This window comes from Coturnix japonica, chromosome 1 (genome assembly GCF_001577835.2).
Source record: "Coturnix japonica isolate 7356 chromosome 1, Coturnix japonica 2.1, whole genome shotgun sequence".
Classification (NCBI taxonomy): domain Eukaryota; kingdom Metazoa; phylum Chordata; class Aves; order Galliformes; family Phasianidae; genus Coturnix; species Coturnix japonica.
This window is the reverse complement of record NC_029516.1, coordinates 2,861,861-2,879,902: the sequence shown is the minus strand read 5'-3', so window position 1 is coordinate 2,879,902 and position 18,042 is coordinate 2,861,861. Positions and strand designations below refer to the sequence as shown.

General features: G+C 41.4%; 1 protein-coding gene across 1 annotated transcript in view; it reads left to right on the top strand.

The window, feature by feature from the left end:
• The window catches only part of MKLN1 (muskelin 1), a 95,129-nt gene that overhangs the window by 3,495 nt on the left and 73,592 nt on the right, over window positions 1-18,042 (top strand). Inside the window, exon 2 of the mRNA XM_015862503.2 lies at window positions 11,251-11,320. Within this exon, the coding sequence (XP_015717989.1) occupies window positions 11,251-11,320 (70 nt within the window). The remainder of the gene's footprint in view (window positions 1-11,250; window positions 11,321-18,042) is intronic.

The window sequence follows — 18,042 nt, the reverse complement described above, 5'->3', positions numbered from 1 at the left end:
ACACAGGTCAGAATTGTGCTGTTTGTGTAGGATACTGGGAGTTCTAGTTTGACCCTATGAAATAAGTTTGAAAGCATAGCTAAGAAGGAACCACTTTAACCTTAAACTGGAAGAGTCTTCAGCTGTAGTCTATGTAGGAATACTTCATTAAATACATTGCTTTCTTCTTTACTTCATTTCTGTTGTGTTGGTGCTACTAAGGGGCTGGATAGTGCTGAACCATACTTTGTCTCTGTTACCAGTGCTATGTTCATCGTGTATTTGCAAAGACCTTTCCAAGTGTCAAATGACAACTGTCTTTCTCATATATGCAACAGAATGGCTTTAATTTTGTTTTTTCAAGCTGCTGGTTTGTTGCTATGTTGGAAAATCAACTTCCAGCAGCCAGGCTGACCTGGGGGTTTCTTTAGAGCTCAGTGGGCAGGACTGGAATAGTTGGTCTGATGTCTAGTTCAGTCTACATGGAGCAAGTTGAGCCTTTGGGAAGAAAACTGGTTCAAGATTCAATTCTGTACTTGAAATATCTGGTATTTCCAGAGACACCGGTCTTCTGCTGAGAGGCTTCAGCCTGTTGAAAATGTTCAACCCAGCAAGTTGGATGACGCTTCCTCATCAAACCCTTCCTTGCCTACTTGCAGTTTGTCCTGGAAGGAGTGAAGCCATAGAATCATAGAATGGCCTGGGTTGAGAAAGACCATCTAGTTTCAACCCCCCTGCTATGTTCAGGGTCACCAACCACCAGACCAGGCTGCCCAGAGCCACATCCAGCCTGGCCTTGAATGCCTCCAGGGATGGCGCATCCACAGCCTCCTTGGGCAACCTGTTCCAGTGCATCACCACCCTCTGGGTGAAAAACAACCTTCTGATATCCAACCTAAATCATGTGGGAGGGCTTCCTGGTGTCTGACTGGGGTTGGCCTAAGGGCTTTCCCACTACTGGCATTGATTACACCCAAAACAGCAGCAGTGAGTACTGGATGTAGTTTGACACGGGCAGAGGGAGACCTGGACTATTTTCCCTTGTCCCTCCTCTGGCTTTTTGCAGAAAGTGATAGTTACATACAATTACATGCCCTTCTCTACTGGAAAGTGCCTTATTACTGTACCCTAGGACTATGGTTGCATCAGATTCCTGACTCATGATGTCTTGTAGCTGGCAAATGTCCTCAGGTCCTTTTAAACTGGGATTTCAGCAGTGTGGCTTCTAACAAGAAGCATTTTTTAGCCTCTTATACTTTCTTCTACTGTCTTATACTAGTGGGTGGGAAGCTTCGTGCCATTCCTGTTGCGCATGTGTTCCTGTATGATACCTCTTCAGAAGTGTCACATTCTTGTGCTATTAAGAATGTAAGATCAGTTTTTAAGCTGGTGATTAAATTTCATCAGCAGCCTCCTTTGAACTGGGAGTCACGTCTTCATTGGAACCCATTGTTATTATTTTTTCCTATTTAGTGATATGACCAGGGGGAATGGCTTTAAACTGAGACAGGGGAGGTTTAGGTTAGATATTAGGAAGAAGTTTTTAACCCAGAGGGTGGTGACGCACTGGAACAGGTTGCCCAAGGAGGTTGTGGATGCCCCGTCCCTGGAGGCATTCAAGGCCAAGCTGGATGTGGCTCTGGGCAGCCTGGTCTGGTGGTTGGTGGCCCAGCACACAGCAGGGAGGTTGAAACCAGATGATCATTGTGGTCCTTTTCAACCCAGGCCATTCTATGATTTTAGTATGAACTTCAGTTATTGCAGTAATCCCAGTCTTTTCTGGTTTGACAGTGGTACTACATCAAGTGCTGAAGGCTGGATTTCTCTGTTTCCTCCCTAAAAATCTTATGGGAAGAAGGAAGTTTCAGCTGATTTGTGAAGTAAAAGATACTTGGATATGTATAGGTGACTGGTAGTCTCCCAAGGTAGGAATACTTTTTAACTAAGGATATGACAGCAAATTCCTGCTAAGTCTAACCAACCATCTACTGCTATCTTGTCTTTATTCTGAAACAAAGGCCTACTGTATGAATTCAAGGTACTCCAGAGTATTAATAAGAAGTACTGAGAAAGTGCATAGCAAACTTGGGTGAAGTCTTTAAAGGTTTTGAAACAAAACATCAAACCCTTCCTCTGAAAATATTCTGGATTCCAACAGCCCTTTGCTGTTCTGTAACAAGAAAAAAACATGTTATTTGTGGTTAGTGAAACATGATTCCAAGTTTCTCCTGCCACATGAAACTGATGATTCAGAATCCGTATCTTTTAGGTTCATAAGTCTTGTTATAGATGCATCTAAGTCTTGAAGGATGTCACCCTTGGATTAAGGTCGGTCATGACTTAACACAAAGGTTTGCTTTCCCTATTCTGTTTGCTGCTTACTGAGCTGTTTCGGTAACTAGCTGAAGGCATCTTCTATTGAGATCTCACCAGTTAAAAACTGCCTCAAATGCAGACAAGCAAAGCGTGCTGTAGAGCTTTTCTGGCAGGATGAACCAAACTAATCGACCATACACTGGAAACTCTAATGATGCTGCTTGTTTCCCTGGTTTCTTAAATAACTTTGTGCAGCAGTGATGACTTCCACTTCAGCTGTAGGACCACAACTTATGTTTTATCCACAAGCCTGAGTCTTTTTTTTTCCACCACACCTTAAATTGCCAGCTTTTAATTTCACTTGAACATTCTAATTCGACCAGTTCACTTTCTTGGTTCAGTCACTTCATCCACGGATATTTGGAAGATGAACAGGCACACCTGTTAGCTGTCTGTAATTATGTGCTCGTGGTGTGTTTGCAATATAGATCAATATGTGTCACATCTGCAAAGAGTAATGCGAGTGCTGACAAATGAAGTGAGCTGGCTGAATCTGTTCTCCTCAGTGATTCCAAGGATCCTGTTAGAAGTTGGATTTTTTTTCCACTTGTTTTTGTGGTTTTTTTTTCTGGATGTTTCTAGATTTCTTTTCCTAAGAGGCACTTTGTTACTTCTATAGCCTAGAATTTTTCTCCGGATGCTGAAATAGAATATTTTAAAGCTCAAATATGTCTGTAGGAAATCACTGCTTATGGACTGAATTAAGCTTAACTTGGTGACAATATGGAGCGGTGAGAGAGAGAGGTTGGGAGAGGTGAAAGAGTGAAGATGACCGCAAAACAAAGTTGTTCGTGCCTTACATCAGAAGCCTGTTACCTTGTTATAGAAGTTTCTTCCTGAGTGGAAGCACAAATGGCGTGAAACGAGGAGGAAATTCTTTATGCTTCGATTGAAATCTAGCCATTATTTAGGAGGTTGGATGGTTTTATTCCCTGGCAGAATGGTGAAGGTAAACTGTTAATTGTCGTGATGTGACTAAGCTGGCGTCACCTGTCGTGCTTTTAAGTTCAGCCTCTTCTGGGATGGCATTTTTGGGGAACATTAAGAATGTTAAATTTTTGTTGGAGGTATTAACATCATCAGGTTATGGATCGTTTGTTCTGTATATGGTTTTATATCCTGCAAGCTTAATGAGGGCTTTCTAGACTGTGATTACTAATTACTCACTTAAAGAGTAAAATACTATTTCAAGCATGTTTTCCTTTGCTAACTGTTGTTATTGCTGAGCCAGCATTTACAGTCTAATTTTATTTAATGGCAAAGAATATAGTTTCTTATTCTGCACATTCATCTTTTTAGCAAATCGGTGTTAAAACGCACTGTTAGGTTTAATGCTACAATTGGTTTTATGATGCGATGATGACTTTTATGTTGAGGTTAAATGGCATATTCAGTCCGTAGTCACGTGAAGGTCACATCTTCTAAACTTCCAAAAGAAGCCAATTCTTCATTTGTTTTAGTTGCATCTAAATAGAAACCTCATAAAGGGAGTGTATTATTTTATTACAGCCTGCAGAATGTTGTAGGAGCAGTGGTTTGTGAGTTTAACTTGATCCCAACTGAGTAGTATAGCAGCTGCTGGGAGGGAAGAAGGTGGCTACAGTTTTAGTTATTACTTAACATTCAGCATGCAAACCATTGAGAAATTATTCCTTGGGTCAATGTGAATCAAGAAGCACGGCTGTTTATTTGAGTTTGGGGGTAGCAGCCTGCATGCCTGAATTGAAACTGCAAAAGCAAATGCTTTAATAAAGCTTGCTGCTATGTGGGTACATGCTACAGCTCCTGAAAAGTAGCACGATATTGATAATGGTGTATTACAGAATCACAGAATGACCCGGGTTGGAAGGGACCTCAAGGATCATGTAGTTCCAACCCCCCTGCCTGGCAGGGCCACCAAACATACACCTTTACTAGATCAGGTTGCCCAGGGCCCCGTCCAACCTGGTCTTGAACACCTCCAAGGACGGGGCATCCACAACCTCCCTGGGCAGCCTGTTCCAGGGCCTAACCACTCTCCTAGTGAAGAACTTCCCCCTAACATCCAACCTAAATCTTCCCTCTTTTAACTTAAAACCATTTCCCCGTGTCCTGCTATTGTCAGCCCTTTCGAAGAGTTTACTCCCCTCCTGGGAGTAAGTTCCCTTCAGGTATTGAAAGGCTGCAATGAGGTCACCCCGCAACCTTCTCTTCTCCAGGCTGAACAAACCCAACTCCCTCAGCCTGTCCTCATAGGGGAGGTGCTCCAGCCCCCTGATCATCTTCCTGTCCCTCCTCTGGACCCTTTCCAAAATCTCCATATCTTTTTTGTACTGAGGGCTCCACACCTGGACACAGTACAACAGATGGGGCCTCACAAGAGCAGAGTAGAGAGGGACGATCACCTCCCTATCCCTGCTGACCACCCCTCTCCTGATGGAGCCCAGGATCTCATTTGCTTTCCGGGCTGCCAGAGCGCACTGCTGGCTCATGTTAAGTTTCTCGTCTATCAGGACCCCTAGGTCTTTCTCTGCCGAGCTGCTCTCAAGGACAACTCCTCCCAGCCTGTACAGGTGCATTGATTGTGATGGATTTTATGTTTTCTTTGGAGTGCACCAACTTTCCTCCCCAGGTTGGGTTTCCACTGCTGGGTTCTTAGCGCTGCTGCCGAGCTGTGGTGGAAGAAAATACACTGGGATTTGGTGAATTGACCTCTAAGTAAGGAACTGCTGAATGAGCTCCCACCCTCCTCTTCCTGATGGAGTGCTCTATGCTAACTTTCACTTTCTGTCATCTAAAAAAAACCCCTGCCTTCTGCTGCAGGCTTTGGAGCTTCCCAAACCTGGAACTAATGCTGCCTTGGGAACCTGTATGCTTTAGCACGAGTTCATTTATATTGCTCCAAAGTAAGGAATTATTCCGTAATGTAGCACTAGGGGCGAATGGTTCTGATTTATTGCACGGTTCCCCAAATAGGCAGTTGTAAACAGGCTGATATTCCTTCATTTTCCTGGGGCATTATTTGATTTTTCTGATTTTCCCCAAGTAGACTTGCATGATTTGTGGGATAACCTTGATTTTGAAGGGAAATGTAACACAGGGAATGTTTCTGCTTGGAATCAGGAAGACCTGTTTGTGCAGAATTTAGGTTTAAAGAAAGAAAAGAAGTTAAATTCTTGACAATAGTTTGGACACGACGTGCTTCAATCTCTTCTGTTGAACACACTCCTCCTTAAATTCTTTTCCAGGCCTCGTTTTCTGGATGAGCTTTTTACTGAGTGTGAAGTTACTGTGTTGATGAGTATTAAAGATGTGTTTATGGCGCTGTGAATTTATATCTTTACATATAATCAGGCTGTTTTATTGGATTCCTCCTTCGAGTGGAAATAACCAAGTGTTGTGGCACGTAGGAGCGTTGTTGCAAAGCTGTGAAGTCATGGAAGATCTAAGCCTGCTACTTGGCCTGCGTAGCGTTTTTCCATTTGTTAGTTAAGTAAAATCACTACCAAGAAGTTTGTGATCCTTCCAGAATGCAGCATAGGGGATTCACTCTGAAATGTGCTGGATGTAGCTTTCTGTTTGTCTTGTAAAGGGTTTTTGGGGGGGAATGTAGCATTAATGTGCTGTGCTGCCAATACTCAGGAAGGTTTGGGAAGTGCATGTTCTGGGCCTTTTCTGGTAAATGCTGGCAGTAGAAATCCATGTTCAAACTATCAGCCAAACTCCCATTTTCTCAGGAAGAAGTGCGTGGTTGTTTGGGGGTTTTCTTACTATATTAAATAAATTAAGAACAGAACTTTGTAATAAATTGGCAGTGCCTGATGGTGACTTGAACTCCAATGAATTTTAACTATGGTTTTTCATCTCTTGACTGCAGATCCAGTGTGCTGAAGGACTGAATCTCCTTATATTTCTTTAATATCAATGGATAGAATTTGGGCTATTCTTGGGCTTTTTATCAAGCCTGGGATTTATTTCTGTTGTGGAAATCTCCTGGAATGTTACTTAGGTTGAATGCACGAAATGCTGCTTCCCTTAGAGGTTTATGGATAGGTTGAAAGGTTGGATTTCAAGCATCCTTTAGTGTTTGATGTGTAGAAATGAACTCTTACGCGTAGTCCATGTACTCTTACGTGCATTAATATCAGCTCACTATTTCATCAGTTGGAAGAGTCTCTTTGTAAACAAATTAATCATAGAATTAACTACAGACTTTAGGATCATTTATTGTTAGATTTAAAACCAAAACTAGCTGGGAGAGAGAACAAACCTTTGACTTTGATGCTTCAAGGTTCATCGTCACTTACTTTCATCACTAGTATAATCTATGTAGAATTAATCTGATAGTTACATGTGATGTCTGAAGTCCCTGTGATTACCATTATATGTGAATAAGCTTGACTTATTTTTCTCCCATTTATTTTTCTGCTGTCCTGTGACCGACAGGACTAACCTGGAGCTGGGGCCTCTTGCTGCTATGGATTTGGTTTGCTCATTGCTTGATGTAGTCAAATCTTCACCTGTGATTTTGCATTACTGAGTGTCACTGGGATAGAAGCCGTTTATCAGTGCTCTGATAAATCATTGGGAATTCACTACAGTGCTGCAATTTTAGTCACTATTGATAACATTTAATTCCTGGCATGTCAGAAAGAGACACCGTTGAATCAGAAATATTTTGTTTAAAGGAGGCTTGGGTTGGACACGGGGTGAAGAGGAGTGTGTTCTATGAACTTATTTCTAGGCCTGAGCCAGATGATACCTGTTGTTTTCCAGTGTGGTCAACTGTGATCCAATGACCAAGTTTCTGTAGGGCGACAGCTCTAAGTAAGTGATTTTAACATGCTCTACTTGGCTATTTATCTTCTGACAGAAGCGAATTTATACTGAGTCGGTCGTGTTTGTGAAAAGGCTGCTGAGGAGATGGAAGCAAATTTGAGCATTAAGTTGACAAATCTCACAACAGCGCAGTACTTCAAATTGAACATTTACGTACATTATTACCTCCAGCATCTTTTGTCTTGCTGTGCAAGAGGCCCCTCCTGTGTGTGTGTTCCAACCAAGATATTTTCATGTTTTCATGCATTTATGCCATTTTAAAGAGGGAACTTTCACAACAGAAAGGAGAAAAGCTTTATGATGAGATCTAGAAAGCTTTTTTTTCTTAACTACATTATGAGACTGCTGTAGGTACATATTGCTTTTTAAACATCACAGCTAGGTAGTTTGAAATCAGTGTCACAGCTTTGTGTTGGCCAGCCTGGTAGTTCCCCATGTCTTGACATAGTTGAAATAGTTGGTCTGCCACATTTTAGTCCTCTGTAAAGTGGATTTTGATGGAAAGAATCCTCATTTGAAGTCGCTTTATTTTTGCTGCCTTGTCTTACCTTCTAGGAAAATAAATAAATAAATAATTGTGACATGGACAACCCTTAAAGCAGGTACTTTGTTAGCTTGCAGTCATGCTGCTTTCCTAGCACTGCACATCCTTTTTGCTGTTTAATGGTGTGCCGCCTCACTGGTTTCCTAGCAGAGCTACGTCTGAGTTCCAAGTCCTCTTGGAGATTATGTGCGTGCTCTTTTCTGCACAGCTGCTCTCCGAAGAGCAATTCTGAATGTGCCAAGCAGAGCTAGTGTTTTGGATTTGTTTATTCTTAAGGACTTGTTCCTAAAGTCATCGGTTTCTTTAATAGCAGCCTTTGTGAAAATATTTAGGTTGAATGCAAATTGTATCAGCTTAAAACCTAAGTTGCAGTATGTTCTGCAAAGTCATCTCACTCCTTCCTTTCTCAAAAGCTAAGAACAACTCTCCCTTTGTGACTGTCATGTCAGAAACCACAGATTTTATTTTGCACAGAGGAGTCCTTTGGAAATACCAGGCATGGGGACATGTTTGTGATCTCAGTGGAGATCAACCAGAGGTTCACACAGCAGACATAGCAGCATCTGGGTTGGTAAACGGGAAAAGTTATCTACTTCCAGCAGTTGCAGGAGCAATCTCTGCATGGGTAATAAAAAGAAACTTCCATTTTGTTCTGCCAAGAGTGCTTTCTACGTGAAGCAGACGGAACGATCTGCTACTCTCACTTGGCAAAGGGAGTGCCTACAGTAAAAGCTGAGATGCAAGTAGCTTTGAAGGAAGCTAGTTTGAAGACTTGAGGCACACCAGTTCTGCTCTTGGATGTGTCCTTGCTGGTGGTGCAGGCTAAGAGTACCACAAAGCAGCAGAGGTACCTTGATAGTCGTTTCTCTAGCAGCTTATAGGGGAGTGGTATTGAGAGTTCATGTCAATGGGAGCTCTTGGCCCAGCTGCTGTCATCTTTTCTCCTTTTGCGCTGGCACTCATGGTAAACTGGAGAACTGTTGAGACTGAAAAAGTTGTTTATGCTACTCTCTTTTTATTATAGTTGCTGGTGGAGGAACGAGGAGGATCAAGCACAAGTGGGTGGAATAGTCACTCTTGGCACTATTGTAGATTTATGCTAGACTCGTATCTACAGTTCATGATTATGAATGATCTCAGACCACGTTTAATGCATTCTTCTTTTTTTTTTTTCCATAGGGAAAGCATGCTCAAAGTTATTGGCATTTATAATTGCAACTCCTTGAGCCACTACCTTTAATCTCTTGTGACAACTGTGTTGAAAGTCATCAAGTCAGTGTAATTTTCATTTCTGGAGTTTCTCAGTTTTTAATTTAGATGCTGTGTCTGAGATCACAGAATCCTAGAATGGCCTGGGTTGAAAAGGACCATAATGACCATCTAGTTTCAACCCCCCAGTTATGTACAGGGTCACCAACCACCAGACCAGGCTGCCCAGAGCCACATCCAGCCTGGCCTTGAACGCATATAGGGATGGGGCATCCACAGCCTCCTTGGGCAACCTGTGCCAGCGCGTATCTGGGTGAAAAACTTTTTCCTCCTGTTTAAGATTTCAACAGTGTCTGCAGAAAAAGGGCTTTGCATGGCAAGAGGCATCTGTCACTAGGAGATGTTTGTTTTTTACTGCCTCAGGACTGCTGGAATGCTCGAATTCTTCCAAGTTTCTGAGACCATAAATTTTCTAAACCATTACGGTAAATTAGCTTTGTGCGGACCGAATTCTGTCCTCAGTGTTTGTTTAATCTTATTATAAACTTATTAAACCATCCATGTATTTTTAAACTTTTTTTTTTATAACTCTTGGTGATACTGTCTCTTCCCTTTAAAATTTTGTTTTGGCCTTAATTTTGTGTGAGCTTCTCATTCCTTTTCTCCCTGCGCATGGATTTCTCTCTCATCTTGTACTGAATGAGCTCCTCATTGGTCGTGGCAAACTGATCTTTGACCTGGAGAAGCAAACAAATCTACTTCTAAAAATACGATCTTTGGGATCTGTCCCAGTTATAAAATACCTCCTTCCAGCAGGGCATTATCTGACCATGTAACGGTGCCAATTTCTGCAAGTGTTGCTCAACGTATGAAGGGCCTTCCGTCTAATGTTTAAACAAATGTAATATCATTATAAATAAATTTTTTCGCTAGGGTGGTTTGTTTCTTGTGTGCAGGGTTAAAGCTTCCAAAGGAGAAAAGCAATACAGCATTAGCTTTTTTTTTGGTCTGCTTTCATGTCCCTTAAGTATTACAGTACACAATTCAGATCTTCATAAGTAACTTTTTCTCTAGTCATATAAAATGGTATTAAGACATCACTAAATGTCATTTTGCCTTGCTCATGACATGCCATAGGAGACTATGGGTATGAGTCTTCTTAGAGCAACTGTGTTTTGTTTTTAGTGGTGACATAACTTCACATCTAGCAACTTCTGTTTGAAATCTGTGTATCTTAACTCCGTCCAAAATCTTTCACTCTGTTCAATTGGTTCGTTTTTTCCCTTTTCTAATTAAGAAAGACAGTAGCTATGTTTTCTTCTGGAGTTGAGCCTCTTTTTGCTGCAAACTTGGAGTTCCCAGCTGAGTGACTAATTGCTCATACTGATGCCTCAACCTTTCCTGTATTGATCGGCATGAGCAAGAGGGTAGCGTGTGGCTGTAAGCTGTTTTGATGCATTTTCTGCACTGGGCATGTGTTCATAAATCAGCTGATGTTGCTGTGTTGCTAAATGACATGTGATAGAAATGAGCAAAAGGGAAAAGGAGTTTGAGTTTTGTTCCCATGCCATATAAAATCCTGATGTATCTTCTGTAAAACCAGTAGACAACCATCTACTCTTGTGCATTTTTATGGGGTCGCTGTAGTCTGGCTCCTTGCCTTCTCATGGTGCAGGACTGCTTGGGTATTGTTGATAGTGCAGTGATTTTAGTCTTCCCAGTGTGGAAAGAGTGAGTTAATTTGTTAATGCTCAACCTCTAACTTAACTTCTTTCCCTTCCGAGCTTGCATACCAGTGTTGTTTTTCTCCTACGCACGTAGATGGCACGAGCCTTTTGATCACTGTGTCTTTTTCACTTTAAGTTTTAGGAGCTGGTGGGATTGTTAGTTGGGCTTGTCCTGTCCAGCAGGTGCTGTGTCTTTACCTCCTTATGAGGAATAATATATTTTAACATATATATTTTTGTTCTTAAACTCATTTGGGAGGTGAATTGAGGCATAACCTTACTATGCAGGAGAGAGGAAGAGGTCCTTCATGAGGATTATCATTATGAAATTGTTTCGTTTTAGCCAATGTACTACTCTGAATTTGTATCTCATAGAGGTGGATGAGGCTTGGAGATGTATTTTAATAGGTCTTGTGAAATAGAAAGTAGAATTAATGATCTTAAATTCTACTTAGAGGAGGAGAACCTTAGTCTCTGCTGAGAATTATTGTTAGTTGCCTGAGATCGTTATTGATCTCCGTGTTGGACAGCTCCTACTGGGGATGCAACTACCGTGTTTGATTTTACTTAAATGACTTTTGGCTTTTTGTTTTTAAGGAACATTTTGGTGGACAAACCCAATGATCAGTCCTCGAGGTGGTCTTCTGAAAGCAATTATCCTCCCCAGGTAAGCATCTGAATCTTGGCACATATACAACTGTGTTGTACTGCGTAACGTTCAATTAAATATCTGTTTTAAGCATAGGCTGCTACTGTTTACAATGGTGGGCTTTATGTATTACCTATTCGTTTCATTAAAATGTAAATACCTAATTTACCAATAACATGCATTTCCAGCAATGTATTCGTGATCTTTCAAGGAATGCTTATTTTTTTGTAGAGGAAGAGGTTTTCATTTCAGCCTTGAAAATCGTCGTCATACTGGAAATAATCTAACCTTATGGTTAGATTAAGCTGCTAATGAGGCATGTGGGTCCCCCTTTGTCAGCGCTATTGGAAACTACTGTAGACTGCTGGCCTTGAATCCTAGATCTAAGGAGCTTGTGTTTGTTTCCCTTTATAGCACATTTAGAAATGTAGAGTCTTTATAGAAAGAGACATGAAAGTCACCTCGTCTGCTGGTTAACCACCTTATTAAAACAGAATTTGTATCGATTCTTAGCTTCTAATTTGCCTTTTTATTATTAGATTGTTTGATTATCTGGAAAAATATACTTACTGTTAGCTTATTATTTTTCCTTCAATAAAAGCATTACAGATATAGCATAAAGAGAATGGTTACACTGGTTAAAGTGTTTCTATTTGCTCAGCTTCTCCTGTATCTGTTACGTTGGGTTTTTGAAGTCCTTTTGTTCAAGTACTGATGTGCAGCAGAGTATCTCTCATGCAAAGTTATTCTACTTACATGTACATACAATACGTACACGTAATTCAGATATTTCTCATGAGTTACTTAGGTAAATCTTGCTGCTATACTGTGAAGGTATGTTGAAAATCTGTACAACTGGCAGCTCCGTATCACAGTGGGGTCATCTCATCCAACTGAAAGGCTTTCATCCTAATTTTCCTGATAGTATTATATACTGTTATCTGTGAAAATGTTTTCTAATAAAGAGAGCTATATAGTCCATACTGTTAGCGTTTTGTAAACTTGCTTGTGATGTCTGATCTGCATCTTCTGCCCATTTTATTTGTTTTTAAATATATCTACTTTTTGCTAAACAGCATGGGAGTTTCATCCATAGCTTGAAGCAGCTCTAATCTGTCTAGTATGTATTGCAGGGTAATGGGTTTTGAGCATGCATTGCATCTCAAACTGTACCATCTTTGCATCTCAAACTGTACCATCCTTTATCTCATTTTGCTCAGAAAGCACTTGTTTTTTTCACTCTTTTCTTTGAGCTCCCCTATGCATTCAGAAGGCAGGGTTGGTTGTGGTGTAGTTTTAGACTGGTTTTTCATGTGAGACGCTCATAGTTCTGCCTCTTTGTTTTTTGGGCAATCTTGAATACTTTGTTCTGTTTTCAAACTGATTCTGAAATGGGAATGTGTTTCTTTTGGCTGGATGCTTTACTGTATTCCCATTTGATGGTTAAAGCTGACAAGCAGCAATACAGGTTCATGGAATCATTTGAGGTGAAAGAGATCTTTTAAAGGTCATCTCATATAACTCCCCTGCAATGAACAGGGACACCTACAGGTAGATCAGGTTGCTCAGAGCCTAGTCCAGCCTGACCTTAAATGTGTTGGGGAATGGGATGTCAGCCACCACTCTGGGCAGCCTGTTCCAATGCTTCACTACTCTTATAATAAAAAGCTTTTTCCGTATATCTCATCTAAATATCTTCTCTTTTAGTTTCAAACCATTTCCTATTACAACAGACCCTGCTAAAGAGTCCGTCTCCTTCATTATCCTGGCCTTGTCTAGATACTGAAAGGCTGTTGTCAGGTCTCCCTGGAACCTTTTCTGAGAGCTCTCTCGGCCTTTTCTCACAAGTGGAGGTGTTGCATCCCTTGAATCATTTTGGTGGCCCTTCTCTGGACATGCTCTAGAAGGTCTGTGTCTCTCCTATGCTGAGGACTCTACATCTGGATGCAGTAGTGTAGGTGAGGTCTCTGTAGGACAGAGCAGAGGGGCAGGATCACCTCAACCTGCTGGCCATGCTGCTTTTGATGCAGCCCAGGTTACAACTGGCTTTCTGAACTGCAAGGGCACAGTGCTGGTTCATGTCCAGCTTCCCATCTACCAGCCCCCCCAAGTCCCTTTTGATCGGGCTGTGCTCAATGCTTTCTTTACCCCAGCTTGTATTGATAGTGGGGGTTGCTGTGACCGAAGTTATATCAAGAACACAGAATAAGCAGAGAATAATCAGAATCACTTGATCAAGTTCATGTGGTTTTTTCATCAATTTTACGTGTATTGAGCATGGAATGAATGAAAATGTTCCTATACACCTTCTGCATCCAGCCCTGGAGAACTGGGCATTGCCCTGCATGCTAAGCAAGTGATTTAAACCGAACTTTTGACTGGAGAATTAAATATATGTGTAGGAGGCATGCAGATAGCGGCAATTGAGATTAGTAAGACACTGTCTCAGTTCTATTCTGTTTCCTTTAAAGACAAAAATGCCAAAAAGAAAATGCCTGCCCAAGTGGAAAAGACAGTCCCTTGGGATTCCTCTTGCTTGAATCTCTGCATGCAACAGCAAGGAAGCAAAATGCTGTGGAGCTGCTTGTTTGTTCAGTAAGCTTAATCCTGAACACTATGTAAGAGAGAAGATGTCTTTGCAGTGTCTCTAATCTGTGTTTTAGCTAACTCTCATACTTCTTATTTAAGAGTTTAAAGACTTGTTCAAAGCATATTTGCTGGTGTTGTCTTACCTCTTGTAAAAATAACTGGGAAGAAGGATTGGGGAATTAACATTTGTAGAAGAGGCCTCTACTTGAAGGGTGTAGCTTCTACCTGTTGCCGTGCACATGAAGAAGCCGTTCCAAGTTAACGTTGTCTCATACTCAAATAAAGACCTTCAGTTTTGGTTCTGTTTTGCTCAGAACAGATACATCTCACATCTTATAGAATCACCAAGGTTGGAAAAGTCCTTAAAGATCATCCAGTCCAACCGTTCACCTATTACCAATAGCTCCCACTAAACCATGACCCTCAACACAACATCCAGTCTTTCCTTGAACACACTCAGGGTCGGTGACTCCACCACATCCATCTTCTACAGTGAAAGACTGACACATTTTGATGCAGGTAAAAGTTATAGACAAACTGTGTTTCCTTATTTTCTTAAATTGGTGGAGTTCTAAAGGTAGAATCTTAGCTTGCAGTACTTCAGTTAAAGTAATAGTTATCACTTAGTAAGAAAGGTGAGGAGAAAGGCTGAGGGAAATTGATTGCTTTCTGGCTATTTCATATTCCAGAAATGAAATGTAGGCATCCACGTGATTTTTAATCTCCAAAACAAATGTATGTAAAATGAAGCAATAAGAGCATTTTATGGTTATAGCCTTTATGGTTTTTGTGTTAGTGTTTCTTCATTTAAAAACTGGTCGCTTTTGGCAGGGGGGTTGGACTCGATGATCTCTAGAGGTCCCTTCCAACCCCTACAATTCTGTGATTCTATGATTGTACAGTGATGCTGTTGTTAAATGTGTGGGTAGCCGTAATGGTCTGGGACAGGAAATGCTGTAAAGCTTGGTAAAATACAGCTTTCCTTGTTTCAAACTTTATTAGCTGGAACAGAGGCTAAGACACAACGCAAGGGCTAATGCAGCTCAGGCTCATTGGCACATGCTGGGGGATATTTTATTAAGCTGCAACCCTAATTGCTGATTTGTCTCATCAGTGCATCTCACCTTTGTGTAAGAGTTTGCTCATTTACCAGTGGTGAAAATATGAGCGAGTCCTTAATTATTGAATTAGTTGCTTTCCCAGCTGAGTGGGGAGAAAAAAAGCTCTACAGGCACCTTTCTGTCAGGGAATTCCTCTTGTTGGGATAAGCATGAGTCGAAAGAACGTATGTGAACTTCAGGGTTCATACAGTGTTTCAGAGCAGATCTGTGCTCTATAGTGAGCGTGATGAAGTGTGTACAAAAAGTTTATCAAGAAGGAAAGAAAATGAAAGTGGAAGTATAAATATTTGAAGTGCTGTTCTCCGGCTTTATGTAATAACTGTGTGGGTATGGTAGAGTTAAATCATTCTTGCGGCCATGAAAGCCAGGAGTTATGAATGAATGCCAGTGAAAGGAAATATATATGACAGCTGTTTTTCTGTTTATTAAACTAGATATCTTTCTTGGGTCTTGAAATAGAATGACCCAGAAATTAAATATTCAATAACAAACCTGTTATGTAGTAACCTATTCAGGCAGAAGAGGGGCTGATAGTTCTATTTTTGAACTAGTTCTAGGCTTACATAGGAAGTGTGAAGCAGGAAGGCTGGTAGTGCTGAAGGCTGTGGCTCTGTTCTGAATGTACATCCTGATGGCTCCAGTGATGGTCTGGCTCAGGAGGCATGATTGATAATGCACAGAACAAAAGGACAAACTTAATTACGAAAACAATGGGTAAGTTTGTGTAGTGGCCAGCATCAGGTCCTGTTGAGTATTTGGATTATTTTCTGCTTTTATTTTCAAACGCAAAATAAGTTTGATCACTCCATAGTAAGAAGCATGCGTATGCTGTACTGCAGTGGTTGATAAGCAGAAATGGTTAAAGAGAAGAATAAGTCAATATAATATGATCTGAGTCTGTGCATAAGACATAGCATGTAGTGCAGTTTGGGTTCAGTTTCATTTTCTTTAATGCAGAGGTGCAGATTCTGAGCTGTTAAAAGAGCAAATGCAGAATGTCAGTGGTGCTCTGCAAACAATTAGTTTCATTTTTGCATCTGAGAAGAGCAGTTTTCCACTCCTGATTTGCATCCTACTGTAGATCATATCAGCAACTGATTTAAAACACATTAGTACAATTTATACCCAGTCTTGTGATGCAGGAGTGTGCATGTGGTTGTCATCAAATGGTAGCATGGGCCAGGGCTTCAATAAAGTTTGAGATTCATCACAGCTTCCAGCATTACAGGGCTGGATCTGTATTCTTGGGTGCATGTGACCAGCTGTCGAGGTGCTGTGCTCTGCTCTCTGCACATCTTCACTTATTGATGTGCTTAATCATAGAACAGAAGTCTTGTTCTTCTAATGCATTGCGGCATCTTGTTTGTGGTAATTTGAAGCTCAACCATCAGGCTGAGCTTTTTGTGCAGCTACTCCAGTTAGTGTCTGTATGCGCTTCCTCTAATGAACAAGTATTTAAGCTTATAATTTGGATGTTTGGAATACTTCCTGAATAGTCCAGTGTTAAATGCACTGATACTACTTACAGCAGTGTAACTGAAACGTGTTATGTAATTTTTATCTATATAGGAGGCATTACTTTCAGAGCATCCTCTGTATATAAAAAGCACTACAGAAAGCATATCTAGGTTCAGGTATCTGGCCACAGGCTTTGAGGAACACTTGACTTCTGGTTCCATACCAGTCTTCAGCTTTTGTGTTGGTGTCCTTTAATGTGTGTGTGACTCAGCAGGTGCTGGGATGTGTGGGAGCAGGAAGGAGATCTGTCTGTAGCCTTCAGAAATAACTGCTGGTCATGTGGAGCAATTGCTCTGCCTCACTCTGCTGTAGGCATCTTTTGGAAAGGATTTATCTGCGTTCCTGGATTACTTCGTACTTCTTTAGAGTAAGAATCAAATAATGCAGGATGAAGTTTATGTCAAGCTTTTGCATATCTTGCAGATCACCTGGGAAAGTATCCCTCCCTGCCCCAAGCAGGAGGGTTGTGATTCCAGCATGATTAAGAATCACAGTTCCTGATGCTAGCGGTGCTGGTGTCACTTGTTCAGCTGTGGGAGAAATCTGCAGGGAGGATCCGATGGTGTAGGAGGAGCTTTTAGATGTCGTTGTGTACTGTCTTTTTTTCCATGGGAACTTTGGCAGCTGGTTGTGCTGTGTATCAAGTACTGCCATGCTACAGGACCGTCCCTTTACTCATCCCTTCCTTCTTTCTGTGTTACAAATTTTGTTTTCTTTATAAAATTGTTCCCTTTTTCCACTCCCCCCCCCCCCCAAGTATGTCTGGAAAAGGACCAAAGCATTCTTTTGTTGCATCCTAGCACGGCTGATACAGACTTATTTTCTTCTTTGCTGGAAACATCTTTGCCTGTAATTCCTTAATAGATACCCATCTGCGTTATTCAAGATAACTGCTGCTTGTGGAGCATTTTTCCTAAGCTGAAGCTCTTTATAAGTCACAGAATCATTAAGGCTGGAAAGGACCGCTAAGATTATCTAGTCCAGCCCATCTCCAGGAGCTCCCTGTGCTTGCAGCACGTACTTCCCTAGTTGGCCAAGCCAGCTCTCCTGTCTCCTTTGTGGTAGGAGCCAGTACTTGAGATCACCTGTTTATCCTGATGCTCTCTAGATCGACGCTGCTGCTGCTCTTGTGTTCAGGATGAACTTCTTTATAGAGCCATGACAGGACAGAGATGGGATTCCCTAAAGAGAGGGGAAAAGCCTCTTCTCTTTCTCACTCAAGACTTGTCCTTCTAGGGTAAGACCGGAGCTGCTTAGTACATGCAGGGTATCTTCACAGCTCTTTATGGAAAGTTGCTGCTTTCTGCTGAGAGACCATAGGAGCAGTCACATGCATGCAAGCATCGTGTGGATAATTGTTGTTGAAAGACTTGAAGTACTGCATCATGTGTGCTTTGGCAGCACTGCTTTATGGAAAAAGGGCCACCAGGAGTGTCTGCAGTGGGAGGTGTTACACACCACTTTAGTTGTCTACTGGAAGCGCAGTCTTGATCATAGGGTTTTGTAACCAAA